General features: G+C 39.6%; 1 protein-coding gene across 1 annotated transcript; it reads right to left on the reverse strand.

Moving 5' to 3' along the window:
- Positions 1–8,655: 8,655 nt before the first annotated feature.
- LOC133160236 (high-affinity choline transporter 1-like) lies at positions 8,656–15,116 on the reverse strand. The gene is made up of 9 exons (XM_061287902.1): positions 14,243–15,116; positions 13,289–13,514; positions 13,098–13,211; positions 12,828–12,983; positions 12,553–12,701; positions 12,313–12,456; positions 12,021–12,174; positions 11,627–11,844; positions 8,656–11,390 (listed from the first exon to the last, which is right to left on the reverse strand). Exons 2-9 carry the CDS (start codon positions 13,470–13,472, stop codon positions 10,740–10,742), a joined length of 1,770 nt encoding a protein of 589 aa, XP_061143886.1. The 5' UTR covers positions 13,473–13,514; positions 14,243–15,116; the 3' UTR covers positions 8,656–10,739.
- Positions 15,117–15,413: the final 297 nt, after the last annotated feature.

Here is a 15,413-nt window from a genome sequence, read left to right on the forward strand (position 1 = left end):
TTTGTGTCCCTCAAGATAAATCCCAGTTTGGAGGAACCTCCCCAAATTCCACTCTATTTGTTAAAAAAAAAAAAACAGCTTGTTATCAACCCACTCAAAGGTGAATTTGTCATCCCCTCTTGACCTCCTTGTGCCCCGCCACTCTAGTGCCCTCCACTTCCTTCTAATCAGTGAAAGGTGACTTTGGGGTGGGGGTGTTTGTTTATGTCACTGACCCCATCGAGTGTGATTGAAGCCCCTCCCGAAAGACTCTTTAGCCCAACTACGATGGATGTAAACAGCAAAGCTACACAACGTACAAAGCCATCCAAGTTTAAAGAAATGACTGCTCGCAAGTTGAAAGTGAAGGATCACGAGACTATTGTGCTCAGTATTTGCATGTTTCAATGACTTCACATTTTCCTTCACTGCCGCCTGCTTTCGTTTTCGCTCTGACATTTTTCTCTCGTAGACTGGCAGCACCATTAATGGAGCTGACATTTTAACATATAGCTTTGACATTTCACTGTGTTATTGTCGGAATGGAACCCTTGATTGTTCTTTTCAGTTTAGATCTCGAGAGAGTGTGTTTCCTAAAGAGCGACGCTTAAACTCCCCAAAGATGAATGACTCCTGGACTGTTGGTTAATTATATGTTGGCTTGTTACGTAATAGGCTAATGGTTAATAAAGCCTGGACAGTATCAATAAATACAAAAGAAAATACGTATTATTACCGAGCTTATTTTTTATCCTATAAGCATGCAATATGAATAGCAGACCGTGATATAATGCAGGCAACTCGACACAACACACGTTAAAAAAAAAAAGACAGACTTTCTCAGTCCGGCTCCTCACATTGAAAAAAAAATAACGTTGAATTTAAGTGATTTTAATATGTGAAAAAAACGAAATTTAACATTCTTATGTTACAAAACGGCCAACAATAAAGTGGGCGTGGGAATATTTGCGTAACCATATCTCTGAATCCCAAAAACTTAACAAAAATCTGAAATCATCCAACAATCGGTGAAATACTGGGATGTCTAATCGCAAGAATTTCCCAGTGCAGGCCTGAAGTCTGTCTATTATTGATGATGCATGCCAGCATGTGAGCTGTGCATCTGATCCAGCAACTCCAAAGAGTGGAGCTGACATTTATGTCCACGGTCATTCACTACAGACAAGGTGATGTTTTAAAACTTCACGTCACACTAATGAAATCCTTTTTCGTTTCACCCTGCCGAACAGACGCGAGGAATAAGTGGAAAATAAAAGGAAGAGCACGGGCAGCAGTTTTCTCTTCCTTGCCTGTAGCCTGCCAGTGTGTTGATTATAAATAGTTTGGTGGCTCAGCAGGAGAGTAACAATTCATCAAGACCAACCAGCGCAACCGGCATCCCTCTTTAAACAAACGGCTCAGTCTTGATTACCGGCGCTCTCACCCAGTCAGCACCCTTGTGTCTACCTGTTTGCACAACACTTTACACATCCTGCACAAATGTTTGATGAACTGTTTTATGTTTCCCGTACAATAGCTACATATTTACACACAAGGCTTATTTCTGGAAGTTTGCAAAAATAGTGAGTAAGGCCACCATGATGTTGAACTGCTACAACTTTAGTCAACAGCAAGTTGCAAAATGGCCGCCCCCTGAGATGTATAAGACACGCAATATTCATGAAATCGCTGTGTTTAGATAATTTTCTGTAGTTAAATATTACAGTCTTTCATTCCATATCCCAAACATATTTCCAGTGTTTAGGTGACTTATTAATAAAACATCAGGATCAGGAGAGTCTGTCATTCATCATTGTCATTGTGTCACCATAAAACCTAGTGGGCTTGTTTTATTCATTCATCTTACCAGGGGCAGCCCGGTTGAATACATGGACCTCTTACAATGCATACACACATTTAAACACCAACATACACACTCCAGTAACCCCGTGCCGGGGTTATTAACAATTATAGATGCTATACAGTGATTGGATTTACTGAACAAATCCTTCACTATGGCACTATTTCGTTCTGTCCATTTTCTATCTCTCCATCTGTCAGCCTAGTTGACAATCTAAACGTTGGTCTGAGGCGGTGTGTATGTGCGGGAGCAGTTTGTGCCCATCGTGTCTGCATCGTAACGAGAATGAATTTCACGTGCGCTGTCTCACTTTCAATCTGAGCTAATGGAAGTGTTGGCTTAAAAAGCCCATCACTCAGCAGGAATACCGTACGGCAACAAACACTGGGCCAACCACTACATATTAAATACTACACTGAATTTCAAAATACGCTTGGCTCGTTTCTATTTTACAATACAGGTTCACAAAGGTCAGAAGGTCACACGGAAGATTTTATTAATCATAGAATGGAAAAACGGTATCCCCTGTGCATCTATCGTCTTTTTAATTTCTGCCTCCTTTGGACGTGCAGAAATTAAAAAGACCCGATTCAGCACAAATGTGCAAAACCTATCGTTATGACTCCCTCATGACACCGAACAGGACGTGCTTAAACATACCATGGGTGATTATTATTATGATCTCCACTAGCAAGAGCTCCAATTATACTGTATAAGGCAATAGATGGGGAACCACCGTTGTTTCAGCAATTAAGCCACATTTGTCATTGTCAGAATATCCGGGCTTAACGGGATATAGGCACTCCATTAGTGGAATTACAGCAGCCTCATAGTACTCTAAGGAGAGACTGGAAATCTAGGGAAGTTAATGATCCCCCAAATGCTAATTTAGCACTTATGTCAGCCAAGAAATGCACAAATGGCGCAGTGAGGTATGTGAATGCTGAGAGACAAGCCTTCCCCCTAATTATACATAAGTATAAATGTAGATATAATTTTCTTTGTTACAGCTGCAGCTGTTCTGAAAGTACTATACAAAAAATGAGTTGTGTTATTTATTTTCTTTTGGGAGCTGGTTATTTTTCTACCTTGACTCTTTGTGACATCAAGGCTGCACTTCTGAACCATGAGTTACAATTTCATTTCTCTTTCATCCAACATCACAAGCTGGGAATTGGTTAAATATGCACAAAGTCTGTGAACTTGTAACAGTTTTAAGTCGAAATAATAAGGATGACATTTCAGGATTTGGCATTTTCCACACAAGCGCCTGACCTGACATGGACAATGTCAGCACAACAAGCGAGGTACGATTTTATTTACTTTCAATTAGTTTAGTTGGGGTTCAAGGGCAAAGAAAACAGAAATTTGATTTCTGTTTTTGTTTCTTTCACCGAGGAGGCTCAAAAAAGGCATTTAGAAGTGAACAGCCAGTCAGTCTCGTTAGCAAGTAGCAAAGTCTATCAAGGTGCTGCTGAAACATTAAGGTCATTTTGATGAAGTAAAAAAAAAAAAAGTGCAAGTTCCCGTGTTAATGATGTCAAAGGTCAAGTGGCTGCTTAGTGATAAACGACAGTTCACCATAAGTCTGCGTATAATCATTCAAACCGAACTCCGTAGTCTACAGCTCAGCTCTCTGGTGCAGTCAGAGTCTATAACTGTAATCATTACTCAACTTGAATGTTCCTCATACTTTTAATACCTTTTTGTTTTCACTGCTGCATTGTATCAATTTTTTGTATCATTTTTTTTTCCATCTACGTGACCGCACGCTCATCAAGATGAACAACTATGTGCTGGCCAAATTCAATCTCCTGAGACCCAGACATCGATAATATATTAGTGGTGCGGTTAGAAGCCTAAAGATATCAGTATTGATCTCCTAGTTAGGTTGGGCTTGTTTGAGGTCGGAGACAAATAGCCTCTTTGTCTCTCTCAAAGAACCCAATTCATTTGAATGAGTGACTTCTTCAACATCTGCTGATGCTGCTGGAATTCTTAAGATTCCTGAAATGAAAATATGAGGCTAATATAGAAAAATAAAAAAGACCCCTCCACCTGTATTCATGCCATTATTCTGTATGAATTCTAAAGGACTTGGCAGGCTAAAGGGATTCATACCTCTGATTTGGGTACGTGTCAAAATCCCACAAGTGGTGTATCCATCACACTGATGGAAAAACTATTTTTCCCAATATGTGAGAATGGCTTCCTTCCTATTTCTAGAGCGGGGCGATCAATTCTATTTTATCTTTTGTAATACTTGCTCTGTCATTTTGTTTCCAGCACGGGATCATTTGAGTGCCACGGTTAGATGGTGAGCTCGGAAGGTTGCATGCTAATTGTGGCATTTAGTACATATTCTCTCTGAATCGTGCATCTTGGTTTGACAGAGCAATTTTGGGAATTTTCAGTTTTCATATGTTGGATATGACAAAAAGTACTTTTTGTTTGGTTGGAAAAAAATCCATGCTTTCTACTTATGAGAACAGTTTGCTAAAGGCTTTTTTGTTGTTGATGCATTTCAAAACTAAAAAGCTTATTATGCAAACTTGGATGTCTCCGTCTTGGCATCGCTGTACTCTTCCCAAAATAATTTTAATAACCACTGTATGTCCCATTAAAGTCTCAAAACAGGTACATCAGTATGACACCCAGCCCCATTGTTGCTAATATGGGTCAGCTTTTGTATTTAAAGCAGACTATCCTTAAAAAAACAGTCAGTCTCAGTGAGCTTGGTGTTTTTCTTTTGTGCGTTTGTTGTTTCTCAAGCTCCAAAGCTCTCAGTCTTCAGGGCTTTATGCTAATGAGCTAAATGCACTCTATACTGTCATTGCCCCGAACCAAAAAGCCATTTTAAATGGTGACATGGATTATGCACTTTGTTGAAAGTTCAACATGAGCCGTGGCTTATCGGGATAGTAAAAAATAATATTTGTCTCCAGTAAATAAAGCTCAAACAATAAAAAAAAAAACAGATATGCATGCAAACACCTGCCGTTATCTTTCCTGACAGAAAGGAACGCAAATAGTTTATAGATTTATTGATCAGCCTTTCTCCTCGAGTCTTTTTCAATGTGTTATTCATTGAATGCCAACAAAGGACATAAAGAATAACACAACTGCGATTAAATAAAGACACTATAAGAATATAAATAATGAGAGTGATCCTAACGTAACGACCATTCCTCTGCATTTAAATGGGGTGTTCCAACCCACAGGACCAATCAATTGGTAAGTGGATTAGCTCATGTTTAAATTTAATTAGCAGTCCCCATTCAGAACAGGTAATGCGATTAGCGTTTGCTGTTTCCTGTGCAGAGGGAGAACTGGAATTGCAAACGGCAATCTGTAGCTTTTTATATTTTACGGCATTGTGAAAATACACGCTGATGCGTATTCCTTTTAATGGGGAAACATGAATGACCTCATGGATTCTGTGCTTTTGATGGCTGCTTGTCTAAAAAATATTTGATTACAAGCAGGATTCTATTTTTTTTTTTTTTTTAAATACAGGTCATTTTATTGAAACGCTTCAACAGCAACTTTCATCTCAGTCACTGTGCGGTGTTACACTAATGAATTGATACTCACATATATACCTTCCATTGCAAATGGACTAAAAATAAAGGCAGTAATTAGTTCACACTGGTCTCACGTTCCCTTGTTAATGAATCAATTATTAACCTCAATTGTCAATAAGTAATGTGTATGTCCAATTAGTGAGACGTTATTAGGCCACGACATATACCAAACATTATTACACTGTCTGTTCTTTCTTCTTGCTTTTGAGTAATCACACTGCAGAGCTACACACAAATACACAAAGTCATAACTGATAGGTGAGCTAGCAGCGTCATACATTTAAAAAAAATAAAAGAGCATCGATGAAGAAGCGTCTGGACTTGGTCAATGTTATTTTCACAATTTTTGCCAGGCTGCCTTGTACAGCCTTGCTATGTGTGTGTGCGTCAGTTTGATTAAGGAGCATATTGGCAAGCGAACTCTTCTCCTGTAATAAGTCATCTTTAAATGACAGCATTGGAAAGCATTAGGAGAGCCGAGTGGAGGAGCCCTGCCAGGGCTGTTAGCCAGATAAATGTTTCTGCCCTGTTAACCTGCCGCCGGTGTCACTTCTAATCAACAACAGTGGCTGCTTGCTGTAACAGGTGCTGCCACACCTCCGCAGAATAATAAACGAATAAAACCGAAACCAGTGGAAGACAGAGTTAGTAAGGAAAAAAAACAATTATATAAAACTTTTTTTTTTTTAATTTATCACAGCATTTATAGTGTCACCCCTTCCTTTGGGCTTAACAAGTTTTAAATGGAGCCAAATAATTTACTACTGACAGGATCAATATGGAAAACCAAAGGCAGAAACACCATTTTCATTACTTACCACAGTTCAATCGAGGAAGCTTTTGCATTGATCAGTTATTTTAAGGTAAACTAACAACGCCTTTTCCCAATCATTCGTCAAAGTAGATTGGTGATTATAATTTGAAATAAGTGAGCCAATGGGTCAATAATGATGATCAATAATGATTTCACTTATATTGCACCATTAAAAACGTTAATTTGGATCTTTGCAATATTGGATTCATCCATCAGTCCATTTTCTGTTAAAGTTTGTGGGGAGTTGGAAGCTCTCCTCCATGAAGAAATAATAATAAAAATAAAAAAGAGAAATAATGAATTTCCAATTAATCTGTGGATTAAGCAGAAATATTCCATCGCCAAATTATTCATAGACATGTTGTGGAATATGTGTGGGATAATCAGTTTGACTCATGTATTTGTAGAATACACACACACACAAACATCATTATTATGTTTACACACTGAAACGTGTGTTTTTCCAGGCATTGTCTGTTACCGAGCTTCTCTCCAGAACCCTTTTGGCAATAAATCCTTACAAAATTTACGTGGCTGTTGACAGAAAATTAATAAAATGTGCTCTGGTAACTCTTTGGTGTGTGTGTGAGTGTGTTTATACGCCATCTGCTGTAAAGTCTATTTGCATATTCTCAGCAGCCAACCAGTCACTGCCACTGGAATGAGCTTGATTTACAGATGACTCTGTTGGCATCTTAACTCTTTGTCTTTTTAACTTTTATGAAAGCTCTCCAAGATTTAAGGATTTGTCTGTGGGAATTTCTTCCCAGCAGGCCAGTAAAATATTCCCACCCTAAAATCAAACATCCGTGCCTTCATGGACCTTCCTGAAGTCAAACCTTTGTAATGTTAACATTTGGTATCTACACATAGTGTCCTAAAATCATCCTTTGCAGTCAATTTGCTGTTAAATTAAGTGAGAGTGAATTGATGACTGCCACTTTTATTGCTAGGAAACATTATTTATATTCCAGATGAAATGTGTTTTGCTCCCATTACGGTTATTTGTGCTTGGTTGGTGAAGGACTGAAGCAAGGACGTGAACTAGGTGCTTTGAGGACGCTCGGTTTTGATTGCTACTATGTCTTTGGTCTTAATAAAAAACCTGCAAAAATCTGTTATGTCCTTTAGCAATGGAAGCTAAAGTAGTTTTGTTGGTATACTAAAACAAATTTGGTGTTCGTCTATTTGTTATTAATTAGGTATCAGGCCACCGGGTTCCTCTCACATGCCAAATAAATCCACGTTAGCATCATGGTAGGCTAAATTGTCGCTATAAACGCGAATGTGAATAGTTATACAGATTGGCCAGGGTCTCAATTGCTTCTCATCCAAAGTCAACCAGACAAGGCCACAGCATCTTCTCCCTTGACCCTGAACTGGACATGTGGCATAAAATTGATTGTTGGATAGAATGGTCAGACAAGTTTAATCATGAAATCCCGCCCAGCAACCTTCACTACCAGTGTGAGCATATATTCAAGAAATGAGATTGATAGATTGATAGAAAGATGGATAGATTGATAGATGGACAGATGGACAGATCAATAGATCTAGATAGATACGTTATATATTAAAGGTTGAGGACAGGAAAATCAATTAAAAATGAAAGCATTGCATAATGCAGGCTCACAATGAATGTAATTAAAAGATAAAAGATCTGATTATACATAATATAGAGTATTTTCTGCCTTTAAATGAGAATAAGTCATGAGCAGTGCTGCGGGAATGAAGGCACGCATGTTTGTGCACACGACTAATGATGTTCAGGGAATGAACTGTCATTAAAACACACACAGAAAGCAGCAAGAAGGACAGTTACAGTGGTGGAGCCCGAGGCTTCGCTTTGAGTGTGAAGAATGGAGATATTTTTGACACACTAAGAGTTCAGATAAAGGATTGTGGTGATAAACCTATGGAATATGTAAGCACACACAATTTATGTACGTATTTCTTTGCAACGGAGTCTCGTCATGAAAAGAGAGAAAGTGGTTGGCAAAATAATATTCAATTGAATTCCTGCCGTGGGAGCTATTATGAAGGAGAAGAATTTTCCCGTGCCCTCATCTACCAGTTGCACACCGATCCATTTTGTCTGTGCTAGCTGCAACATTGAACATGCTTTTTTCATATTATTACAGTAATTTCATGTCCGTCACCTGCAGGCAAAAATCAATTGGTGCCGTGTCAGGTTTTGTTGACAGTTACACTAATGGCTATTCTCTACCTCTGCCTTTCTCTGCCGCTCGCTGTGTGGATGTGTGTGCATGCACTTCCAATTGAACCACTTATAGTAGAAAAATTAGATATTGTTTGAATTGCAAGATGAAACTGTACATAGGATCAATGAGATCTTTAAAACGTACATACAGCATAGACATTTTCAGTCTGCAAAATAATTTATTAAACCTACAACATATGATCACAGCTTTACATTTATACACAGAGTATGGATAAATATTCATCTGTAATCCTTAATTTTTCAATGCAGTGCTTAAAAATTTTCATTTTTCTATTAACAGTACATTTATCACACAAAAATACAGCATCACTGCAATTTACACAGTTGTAACTTTTTCTTTGAGTTTGACATTCTCAGGCTTATTAAATGAATAATAATTATTTTAAGGTGCCAAATCTTTTTCAGAAATTCGCATGGCTCTAGCATTTATCCATTTTTAAGCCCCAATTTGAAGCTGAATATTTTTGGTGGTGTTTTGCTTTAGTCCCATAAATTTTAGCGACATTGTGAGAATGTGCCAACACTAAGTACGATTTCATATTGCTGCACTACACCAGCAATTGAAGTGACAACAATTTTTGACTGACAGACTTTTTTTTATAAATAAATTTCCCAACAACTGGCAGCATTTCTAACCCAGTCATTCCCATCGCCTGATTATAGTGGGTCCACTGAAGACACCAGCAAAGTACAACATAAGAGACAAAAAGCGATGTACTCCAGGAACAATTGCAAAGAAATAACAATAATACAGCGATAACAACTTCTCGATTCTTCAAACAGGACAAGGAATGATGTTTAACTAAAAATACACACGTACAGAAATAGAAGCGCTTAATAATGGAAAAATAAATACAGCATGTTTTTGTAACTCATCCTTTTTTCCAGATCATTAAACAAGTGTCCGGAGGACTAATTGATTGCCTGTTTGGATCAATAATGACCAGTGCTGACAAACAATCCTGCAGGGGAAACAATCTTTTCCTGTCTCAGCTAACCTGCAGCGGCAGACTTGTCGAAGGAAAGCAAAGTGTCAGTGGCAAACAGCAATAAAAAGTGTCCGTCTGGTCCAAAATAGCCACGATGATAGATTTGAAAATGCTATCAATAATATTACTAGCAAAGAGGTTCCCTGTGTCATCCCACCAAATTTCGACGGCACTAGTCTTTGATCCCATTAATTTGCTTGATATAATTTTCAGCCTAACCTTTGATGCTGCTTTCGTCCTTTTCAAAAACCACTTTGTCAGTCCCTGTAATTAGAAACAAAATGTCCGCCTGTCTGCTTCATCCACCAACGCTGGTGGGCAGAGACTGCAGTGGTGCATTACTGCTGTACAGTATTTTACTGAGCAGTAGTAGTCTCATTTGTTTTATATGGATTCATTAGGTTACACTTAAAAAAATACTGCAATGTTTAAAAGAATTAAAAAATACTGGAATACATCTCATACATTATTTTTCTTTCGCAAAAGAATTTAACACCGGACATTTATTTGGTGACGAAATGTAATCTCATATCTAACCGTCTACTTTGGTTACGAGTTTGTTTATGAGGTCTGGATGAGGCTTTACTGCAAATGTGATGTGTTATAAGACACAAGTACAATCCGCCACCTATAACTAATTGTACGTTCCGTATTACATATATCTGTACAACATGGATACCGGTACTAAAAATATTATTGCTCTATTCATAAACTTACTCTATGCAAATAGAACTTCAGACAAGCTGATATACATTGTAGCGAGAATATTCCTTTAACACATAACACTATGCTTGACTCAACTGGTCGACAGTCGAATCTCAGCTTCTAAGCAAGGAATATCCAAAACAAAGGAGGCGTCAGATATTCCGAAGTCAAGTAAGGATCCGTCATGATTGATGGCCACCACACGAGAAACTCGAGCTCATGAAGAGAAAACCAACCATTCGGTTTGGAAAATACGTTTCTGTTCATGGAATATTCTCGGCTACACACAAAAGATTACAGACATTTACACTGAAATTGGCCATTTGAACATTGGAATTGTAGACCCAGAAGATCGCACCAATCTCCAATTCCTAAAGCTCAAGCTTTGAAGCATCCAACCTGGCATGACCAGTCTTGGAAACATTCTTGACTTTGGGAACCTCCTTCAACATTATTAGGATCAAATAAAACATGTAGGATCACATGGAAGCCAGTGCAGATCTCCACTGCTTTGACTCCTTGTGTGGCAGTAGTGAGTTTTCTTTCCCGCTGTGCCTTTAAACATTTAATTTTCACCTTGAAACTCCTCAGGACTTGACACTTCGTCATTGCTCAGGACCTCTCTGTTGGTGAAGGTGGCTGCGAGGGAGGCACCCAGTGCTCCTTTGACGGGCGTCATCTCCGATAGGATGATATTATCATGGCTCACCAGTGTGGCTTTGTCCATGATCTCCTTGCTGTGTTTGGAGACCACAGCATCGAAGAAGTCGTACTTATGTGACAGCGTACCACTTTCGAAGATGTACTTTGTCAGGTAGGAAAATGCCACGTTTGCTAAAAAGGATGCCAACATGGATACTGTCTTGAAAGGGAATCTCTGCTGGACAAAATACTCGACATCACCGGTGAGGTGGTGTATCTTCTCCTGGATCACCCATCCAGGGTAATAGATGAAGGGAGGAAGTTTTAAATATGGTTCGCCTCCGCCGATTCGTAGCAAAAGACCAAAGACATAGGCGGCCACCGAGCCGTACGTATTCGTTCCTTTGACAAAAAGGACGCTAAGAAGTTGAGGAAAGACGATGACATAGACCAAGTCCGAGCTCAGGTACCACAAGCCGTATACAGTTCCGGTTAACAAAGCCATGGCTGTGGCGAGGGCTCCGAAAACGAAGATAGTGAGACGCATCACCCAGACAATCTCACGATCCGAAGCCTAGAGGATAATTAGAAAAGCATCATTGGAATTTGCATCCATCAAGTACCGGATGAGAGATTTGTTTGCCTTGGTTGATTATTATGATTGATGACGCCATTAAACATCATGACTGCATTGTCTTAATAATTTAAAGACAAAACACTTCAGCTAGAACTGCTTTTAGGAATGCTGACATATGCCAACGACTTGTTTCAAAATGCTTCCATTTTGTAATCAACCGGTCGCAATCTTACCGACTGTCGAAAAGCAAGTTGATAGATGTTCCTAGCAAACATGGAGCTGGCAGATAGAATAGAGGAATCTGCAGATGACATGACGGCAGCCGACACCGCTCCCAGGCCAAAGAAGGAGATGTAAGACGGGCAGAGGTGCTGAAGCACAATCGGAAGGATCATGTCGGATTCGTCTCTGTCTTTTGGAGGTAGGGCCCCATATGAAGTCTGATTCCAGTCTAGAGATGATAACGGAACTTTAAAATGCATTTCTGACCATATATCCAGGATTCATCAAATGAGTGACCTTATGGAGTCATTTAGCCCAACGACCATTCCATCCTTTGAGAATCATGATGTTTAATGTGCATGAAAGCAAACCAAAACCCCAGCACATCTGGCAATGTGTATTTACCAGTGGATGCCCCGATAGCTCCTATGAGGATCGAGGGAACTGCCATGATCAAACAGCCGAAGGCAGCGAGGAAGGAAAGGACCTGGGCGTAGGTAGCGGAAGAAGCAGAAAGAACCCGTTGAAAATAGACTTGCCAGGGGATCCCGCCCAACATCTGGAAACAGAAAAACAATCGTATTTATGGAGCTTCATCGCACAATTGCCCTCGCCCCCAAATAAACATCAACCCTATAAAAACTGACGGATTTACTGGTTTGCATGATGGCTCTTCCTGAAGACGGGTATAACTTACCAGCAAACAGAAATTATCTGCCCAGAGCCATTTGTCTGCTGGCTCAATTTTCCCCAGCCAGGGTGACTGGTGGATGGCCTCCTTGGCTGTCACACTGATGTCTGACACAGCAGGATTGGACAACGCAAAAGGCACACTGATCCACTGATGGTCAGATGACATAGAATGACAACATTGCAAGTATTCAAGATAATCGATGTCTGATATGTTTCTGGCAATTGGTTTGACTGTGAGACTCACCAAACCCACAAAGATGCAGAAGAGTTGCACTACATCTGTGTAAGCAACTGAGTAGAGTCCTCCCACAAGAGTGTAGAAGATAGCAATCAGGGCTGAGATCACCACGGACATGTTGATGTTTATGTCCACGATCACACTGAGAGTGGCACCTGTGGGACAATAGTAGGAAGAGAATTTTCACTGGTATCGAGCAGAAGTCCATTTAATTTGCGTGTACAGTACACAGTGGTTGGGACTGGTCAAATATAGACCGATAGTATTTCAGAACCACCTACCCAAGGCAGATAAAATGGCTGCGGACCAGAAGATTTCGCCCATGACAGCGGGGATGAAAAGCAGACCCCCCATCCTTTTCCCGTAGAGCTGTTGGAAAGGATCCAACATTGTGACATAGCCACGGGATCGCATCGGTTTGGCAAAAAAAAGGCCACCTGGAAGACATTAGAAATGATGTCACTACAAATCCACTCAGATGTGTATTTTATAGGAGTTGACACAACAAAGGTAATGAGTGAGCCAAACTCCACACAAGTAATTCTTCTAACCTAGTACCAGGCTGAGAGCGTAGCCAAAGGGTGCTTGGGCCCAAGCCAAGCCATAGTCGGGTAAGTAGACATATTCAGCTGTCCCGTTGATGTAGCCTCCCCCTACCCAAGTCGCTGAAGAAAAAAAAAAAAGAGACGGTCCATATCAGCCAATTACTTTGTTGCTATGGTAACTAAATGAGACTACTCACCGGTCATAGTGAATACACCCACAAATAAGCCAATGTCCCGGCCACCGACCATGATGGTCTCGCTCCGGTCCCTGCCATCACTCACGCCGGAATTCTTGTTCTTCCACGCCGCCCAAATGCCCACGAAGAGAATCACCAGATAAAAAAGTACAATAGCCACGATACCCTCGACGTGGATGGTCATCTTGTTCAGTGTCTTCAATTGCTCATTGAGAAAACGGCAACACTAGAGAGAAACATGGCTTGGCAGGTTAATAAAAAAATCAATCAATAAATAAATAATTTGTATTGATTTCTTTACATAAACAAATGTACTAAATTTAATCGGTCCAACAGTAATATAATGTAATATACACTAAATACAAATTGCATAAAAAAAATACTCAACAGACTAAAAGGCATTCTTTAAATATTTTGTCTTATTTCACTATAACAAGAAAATTCAAATATTTAATAGATGAGATTACAAAATATGCTAACCATTTTTAACCTCTCGTAGTGCAAATTTCCCTTCTCTCTAACATAATCATTTACTAGTACAACCTTTAAAGTTCAAATTATACATGTTTTTCTCAACGAAATGAACACACACACACTTTAAATAACCCTCATATGCTGCACATGAGGCGAAAAAAAATACATTGTAGATTGTAGGTTTCAGAATTCATTAAATATTCACCTTTTAAAGGAAAGTCCCACATAGTTATCTTTTACTGTGTACAGGTTGGTTTAGTAATATCTAACGGAGAAGTTAATCTGGAGTTATTATTTGAACTCGGATGTGCCGCATCCTAAGAACCAGCTCTTGAGTCTCAGCACCTTGTTGACCTCATCATTTCTCAGGTGCAACTAAACATTATTGATCCGTATTTAAATGATCAATATCCACTGTGGCCGCAGATAAGCCAAAACATAACAGCTCAGCAAGTGGAAAATATGACAAAACCATCTCACCTTTTTCTTTGAATGAGTTGACAACCACAGCCAAAAGCAGGAATAAGAAGGTTCCAAAATTAAATCAAAGAAGATGCCTTGTTGGGTAGAAGTTATATTTCACCATTTAGTGATGTTCAAAGTCCAAACACGATTATATTACAGTGTTTTTAAGTCTTCAAATCCCTGGCACATCTGCGGGACGTACGTGTGTGTGTGTGTGTGCGTGAAAGAAAGAGAGAGAAAGATGGGGAGGGAGCGAGAGAGTGGAAAAAGGTGGGTGGGGGTGGTTTGTCGTGGGTGTGGAGATGAATGGGAGTGGTGGGTTTATTGGATGCTGTCAGGGTGGGTAGATGCTGGATGAATGTCTTCCAGGGTAGGACCAAAATAGCATCTAATAGAGAGTGGCAAGTTACGTACAGCCTCACTTGCAAACCAATATGTGAATATACTATTTGAAATGTTAACTTGGTTACTTTTTGGACTGCCTTTGCTTGCTTAACTATTTTAAAACACTCACGATCTTCTGGTAATAAGATGCTTAAGTTGAATGATTTGTGTGTCAGTGTTCCCAATTTTATGGGTCACTTTAGATCTGCAACTGCGAATCAATCGGGAGAGCTCCGCATCACTAAATCTCTGGTTCAACACTCGAGTTCGGAGTACCAAATGTCACGTCAAAGTGGATTTATGAGGTGGTAGCGATGGGAAAAAACAATGGCTTGACTCTTATTTAGTGTGTCCTTTTTGCTACAGGTGGTGGTGACATATTGCATTATGTCGTTGTTCCTTTAAGTCACCACCCGCAAATAATGAAGTAGTTGGCAATACTTCATTTAAGCTCAGTTAGAAGGATGGATACTCATTGTCCCTAGTATTGAGCAATAGTGTTTTTTTGTTTTTTTTTAGTATTAAATGTGAAGGTTAAAAATAGGCCCCCAATGTGTTAAAGACTGATCATTAATTAAAAGAAAAATTACAAGGAGTCGTGAAATATTTTTTTGCCATACTGTTAATCAATACCTACTCCTTAATGTAAATATTCTTCTGAGTGTGACAGCTGTTAGCGACAGTGTTATGACCGTTACCGCTGACAGGCTAGGCTGCAATGCACACAGTGAGTCTATGTAATTGGAAGCGTTTTACACACACACACGCACGCACACACACACACGCACACACACGCACACCC

This window comes from Syngnathus typhle, linkage group LG9 (assembly GCF_033458585.1).
Source record: "Syngnathus typhle isolate RoL2023-S1 ecotype Sweden linkage group LG9, RoL_Styp_1.0, whole genome shotgun sequence".
In the NCBI taxonomy this organism is placed as follows: domain Eukaryota; kingdom Metazoa; phylum Chordata; class Actinopteri; order Syngnathiformes; family Syngnathidae; genus Syngnathus; species Syngnathus typhle.

Coding starts and splice junctions, on each gene's coding strand:
- LOC133160236 (XM_061287902.1), bottom strand. CDS start 13,472: ATGACCATCCACGTCGAGGGTATCGTGGCTATTGTACTTTTTTATCTG. Junction 12,984..13,097: donor CGCTCTCAGCCTGGTACTAG/GTTAGAAGAATT, acceptor AATGTCTTCCAG/GTGGCCTTTTTTTTGCCAAA. Junction 11,391..11,626: donor AACTTGCTTTTCGACAGTCG/GTAAGATTGCGA, acceptor ATTATCCTCTAG/GCTTCGGATCGTGAGATTGT.